General features: G+C 39.7%; 1 protein-coding gene across 1 annotated transcript in view; it reads left to right on the top strand.

Annotated features, from left to right (window-relative positions):
- LOC128856584 (J domain-containing protein DDB_G0295729-like) overlaps positions 1-5251 on the top strand; it is a 68649-nt gene extending 63398 nt beyond the window's left edge. Inside the window, exon 3 of the mRNA XM_054091893.1 lies at positions 5202-5251. Coding sequence (XP_053947868.1) covers positions 5202-5251 — 50 coding nt within the window. The remainder of the gene's footprint in view (positions 1-5201) is intronic.
- The last annotated feature ends 677 nt before the right edge of the window (positions 5252-5928 follow it).

The following is a 5928-nucleotide window of genomic DNA, read 5'->3' as shown; positions in this document are numbered from 1 at the left end:
GTGAGTGGTGTGAATTTTTCTTGTTGCATGAAAGTATTACACACACGCATACACGTGTACTTATATACAAAATCCCATTCCAAGTACTTTTCGAGTTTTCATTAAACAAGTAAACAAACTTAAATTAAAATGCCACGGCGAGCTTAAGAAATGTGATGGTTAATACGTTTCATAATTTTTATAACGAACAGAAGTTAAGTTAGCCGTGGTGCACTGGCGTTCAACGAAGAGATTACCCGGAGCTCGTAAAATTAAAATTTCACTAGAGCGGAAAATTTCGCATTTCACACTTATTTGCCATTAACCCTCCGTTGGACTTCCTTATTCCTTTTTTAAAACCTTCGCTTGGGCACCTCGTCCTATTCTAGGAGCCCCTTTAAAAGGTTATATCCATAAATCGATAAAAAATTTAATTTTAGTAAGCTACCTGTAAGCTCAAGGCGTTAAAAAAGCGAAGTCCTTAGCATTTCCTTTTATATACCATCAACATTTAAAGCTGGAAGGATTTCGCGACCTTACAAGTTTGTGTACTTGTCCAGCGCGCGCTGAGTTGGCGCGAAGCCCATCTTTCTAGGAGCAGACCGCATGTCGTCAGGGGGATCCCAATTCTCTCCCTTCGCGGGGTAATCCCCTCACATGGCTCTTGTCTGGCCAGCTCATCCATCCGCCTCATAGGACCAGGAACCCAGATAAGGCTTATATGAAAAAACTCGGACGCAGTCGAAAGTGAGGTCAGGCATTCCTTGACCAATTTCGAATGCACCGTCACTGATCTGAGAACTCTTATTGCCGCTTGGCTGCCGGAGTAAATATTTAAATTTCTTGACTGTTAGTACGCTTGTGAGCAGCTAACTGGCGATTGATAGATTCGCCATTGAAATCTTCACTGACGGCTCTTCGGTGAACTGTGAACAATTCGACTTACTGATTATGCCAGCGTATTCCAGGCAGAACTATTAGCAATCTGGGAGGCTTGCAAGTCACTAAAACGCAGCAAAGAAATTGGTGCAAGAGTAACTCCCGTTTTTGACAGTCAAGCAGCTATCAATACCTTAAATTCTAATTCCATTTCATCCAAACTAGTTTCACAGTGTGGAGAGGAATTATAATTGCTTGGTCATTGGCATCAAATAACTCTGATATGTCTTCCCGGTGATACGAATATAGAGCATAATGAGATAGCAGATCAGCTAGCAAAAACAGGTTCGGCACTAGTCACAACAAGCTTCTGCAATCTGTATCACTGCAACTCTTACTGGTCAATAGAAGGTAGGAGATAATGCAGCTAGGCTTAACCTTCCTTTCAATCCCATCTGCAGAAGCTGTCAAGGCGAAGAGGTGAAATAAAGTCTCTCCCACTATTTATGCGAATGTCCAGGTCTAGCTGGAGCAAGACTTCACTCTTACGGTAAGCCTTTCTTACAGCAAATTAATGAAATCTTAAACATAGAGACATAAAAGTTTGCTGCTATACTTAGATCTCACGAAATGGGTCTGACTCATAAAACAAGACATCACACGGGAACAGTGGTAGTAAAACGGCGTTAGTCGCTAATTAGGTACATTTCAATGGGAATATCCAACCACTTCAACAACAATAATAACAACAGCAATCCAGCCCAATGTCTTCGAATAAAGGCTCTAAGAAATATTCCCAACAGAAATCGAATATTTTCTTTGAAACAAATTTGTCACTTCTGGTTCTCGACATATCAATTTCCTGTCACTTTCGTTTGGTGTAGTACATCTTCAGTTCTAATCGCTTCCGCGTGGTGACGGCATCCGCCTTAAGTCATCCCTGTCTCTGCTCGCTTTCAATTCTTGCATTCACCGATCGATTAGATTCAGCTTCTTGTCAATATTCGCCTGAAATCTGCCGTGTCTCACCGTTTCGATACACTTCAGCATCTTGTTCATATCCGGCTTAAATGCCTCTGGTCACTTTCAGTTCCGTTTTATCCTCTTTTCCGGCCACTTTTGCTTGCTTGTCAATCTCCGGCACTTACTCGTGCCCTGTCTGTATAATCGGGCAGTATCAGAAACTTATTTTTGTCAATCTCTGTAGCATCCTTGATTGTCGTTGAATGATAGCCGTCAACAATTGTCCTCTGCTAGGGTCTCTTGTATATCCAAATTAACTCCTCCACTTGAACAGCCTCAAGGTGCTTTTCGGGTGCGTCCTGCGTTTCGGCGAATCCAGTTGGTCTCTCTAGCGAGACGGTGCCTAACCTATTCAGATCTACGCTGTAGTTGTTCCCTAAAAATCTAAAGCGCATTCCACGAAATGCAGAGTATTCACTTAGTGCCGAGCTTAGCATAGCTTTTCATCATCTTCAAATCTCTATAGAAATCGTTATGTTGTGCTCCGAACTTAGGGCGTTCATATGTCTGATAACTTAGTGTGCCAATAATATTCCTGTGAAAAGCCGCAGATTGGTTCTTGAAAGCCTCCCTTAGTTCACTGCTTTTCGTTCCACGAATGTGGTCCGAAATGTAGGCGCTGCTCTGCAGATGTCTAGCTTAGTCCACCTACTTTTGTAGCTACGTCAGCCTTCTCCGCAACTTGGTCTGGCGTTCTTCTCGTGCAATCGCCCGCATCCTCTCAGGACTCAAATTATAGCTAAGCTGTTGAAGAGCTTATAGAGAGACATCCCACGTCATTGAACCCATTTTGAACTTCTTCCATATCTATTATGCGGCTCGGTTTGAAAAACGCTACAGTTGCTCGGAGAAGTATTATATACAGGTATATAAAAAATTATAATACGTTGTAATAAAACCTGCATCCAAGGCAATACTTCACTGGCAAAACTTATACGTACATGCAGATTCAGTGGCAGCGACAAAAGTCGATATCCTTGATATGAAATACCCAGTTCCTAAATTCCAGGTTCTGTTTTAGATGTAAGCTTAGACTGCTATTTAAGTTAGATGCATTTGGCTTTAAGTGGAATTTGAGTTAAACTAAACGCTGTTGCCCTGATAGAAAAGGTATACCCACCTCAAGGTAGATTTCGACGTTAAACTCTCTATTGCTTTGTACCACCCTTACGGATGTTCAGTGCTCTAGCATGCCCACGCTTAGAAGCTGGACGGAAAGTAGGGGACTCGATGTAAGCCCCGAAAAAACTGAACTAATTATTTTTACAAAAAAACATGGGCTTCCTATAATCCCGCCAATAGTTTTTAAAGGTGAGGAAATTCCTTTGAGGGAGAATGTCAGGACTTATATTAGATAAGAAACTCACATGGAAACCTAATGTTGTGGAAATAAAAAAGAAGGCCAACGTTTTATTATATACCTGCAAAAAGCGGTCGATTACATATTGTCTCTATACTTCTGTAGTTAGGAAAACCTTATTATATGTGGCCATCTGCTCAAAAGACGAGTTACGCTAAAATCATGAGTAAGGTTGAAAGAACAGCTTTTTTGTGTATCTCTGGTACTTTGAGGACTACCCCAATCAAAGAGGTGGAAGTGATAATCAATTTGCCTGCACTAAATCTTGCAGAGGAACACATGGCCGCCGCTTTGGCGCTTATACCTAAAAGTAAGGCGCTTTGGAAAGACCGGCGGTTTGACCACGCCTCTATTTTACAAATAATAAAGAGATGAGGAAGAGCAAGAAACAGTTGAGCACTTCCTTTGCAATTGTCCAGATTTAGCTATCTGGCGTGGGGATGGGACTAATTCGGCGCTTCATAAGACCCACAAAATGATTATACGAAGAAAAATAAATGAAGTTCTTGTGTCGCACAGTGGTATCACAATGGGATCGTAAGGTCTAAGTAAGTTGGTCGTGCAGACCGGCAACCACCAAAACCTTAGTGAAATGTTCAAGAATAACGCCAGAGCGGCCTGAAGCTAAAAACTAAGGCGAGTTGTGAAGAATAAATAAAATATAAGCTCATCAGCTGTTTAGTCACGTCATTTGCACAAATTTGAGTGTAAAAAATATTTCAATGAAGTCTATAAGGTTCTTTCAACAAGAATGCATCCATGAAGTCTGAAATCTCGTCATCGTATTGAAGCTTTTGGCATTGAAATTCGAAAAATGAAAATATCCTCCAGTTTGAGAGAACGAATAGTAGTCATTCTCATGACATCGGAACCCAAAACTCGTAGCCTCCCTCTAGCAACGACAGGACACTCACAGACAAATAGTTTAGTGCTATACGGTTCCTCCAAGCAAGACATGTAAATCGAGTCCTCAATGATTCCAATGGTGGTAATTTGCTGACCCTATGGGCGACCGACCATCAAGCGAACGTATTTTCTTTCTTCTTTTTAAAAGAAAGTTCGACAGTTTTCTGTTCGGGCTTGTCACAAAACACTTTGCAGTTCTGAAGCGTTTCCGACCGGACCATCGCTCTTTATGTAAATTGCATACATAATCGCTGGTCTTATTCATGATTCCTGCGGAACTGATTCCCATTATTGACACTGGTCCCTGTGGGGCAACCGCTGATCCACAGTTGACAAATTCATTGACAATTTCGTTTCCTTGAACACCGGAGTGTCCCGGAACCCATATAAGTACAAGCCTGTTTTGTCTTGCGACAAAATTAAGCTTCTTCTTACATTCTTGAATAATCTTTGGGGTTTGCTTCGCGTTATTCAGGGCCTTCAGTGCAGCCTGATTGTCACATAAAGGGACAGACAATTTTAAAAATCTTAGGGTATATTTAAGAAACATCTTTTGTATCCGCTATATTCTTGTGATAGCAAATTAATGATAAGGTCTCCAAATAAATGTAGCATATTCCAATCTGTGTCGAACAAACGTGGTAATCAGTAATTTTATCGTGTACGGGTCTGAAAAGTTTGAACTTTTACGTCTAACAAAGCCTAAGATTGGCTTGAAAATTTATCAGGCCAGAAGATTCACCCTCAATTGTGACAAGACAATTCCTTTCATTTAGATAAGATTTCAACAATAAAAGGAAAACCGAGTAAAAGTCCAGTTTACACAAGACACTATGTGTCATAGTGTCACATGAAGAAATCATTGGAGAAATCAGTGTAGATGCAATCAACTTAAAGTCCACGCGAAAATGATTCAATTCAATATTAACTAAAACTGTCTGGTTGGAAACAGTGGACCTAATATACATGTTACAAAACCATGCTGGTTCGAAGAAATTGGACATGTCGTAGCAAAGTATAATTTTTCTTTAATATCTTATTGCCACTTCTAAAGATTGGAGTAACTGTTGTCACTGTCCCATCATAAATGACGATTCCGGCTGAAAGTGATTTATTAAAAATAATTTTGAGTGTAGTTGCTATGATGGGGCACTTCTTAAAGAGAAGTACCGAAAGGCAGTCCACATCAGTCTGGGATGATGACTTCAAAGTTGAAATTCCATCTAAGATGTCGCCAGTAGAGAGATCCAAATTAGCAAAATTAAGGGATGAAAATTGAGCAGATTGGGGACCAACATAAAAGTGATCATTGTCGCGGACAAGAACTGATTAAAAGAAATTAAGAAAATTAGCAATCTCAAGAGGAGTGTTCGTTAATATATCAGCCCAACTCAAGACTACTCGCGCAGGTCTTGTTCGAATTTATGAAGTGCCAAAACGCTTTCAGCCATGAGGCTTAATATAATATTATTCACAAAACGAGGAATATAATTACGATACACAAATTTATTTAGATAATTGAATTTTTTGTAAATACTATAATTTTTTTCAATTTTTTTTTTAATTTCCACAACGTTCGCAACTTAGATTTTTCTGGTTTTCTGTACGAGAATGCGCTATGCTATTATAAGAAAAAAACTTGTTAATAAGTCCTCGTGTTTTAGTTAATTAATGCAATGCAATTTATTTGATTTGTTGTGCATAATAAATAGGATTCGACATGCTAAGAATTATTTTTGCACTTCCAGATAATGAAATTTTTGTTTACTACTGAATAATTA

This window comes from Anastrepha ludens, chromosome 3, assembly GCF_028408465.1.
Source record: "Anastrepha ludens isolate Willacy chromosome 3, idAnaLude1.1, whole genome shotgun sequence".
NCBI lineage: Eukaryota > Metazoa > Arthropoda > Insecta > Diptera > Tephritidae > Anastrepha > Anastrepha ludens.
The sequence above is the reverse complement of the archived record's forward strand: the minus strand, read 5'-3'. Positions and strand labels throughout refer to the sequence as shown.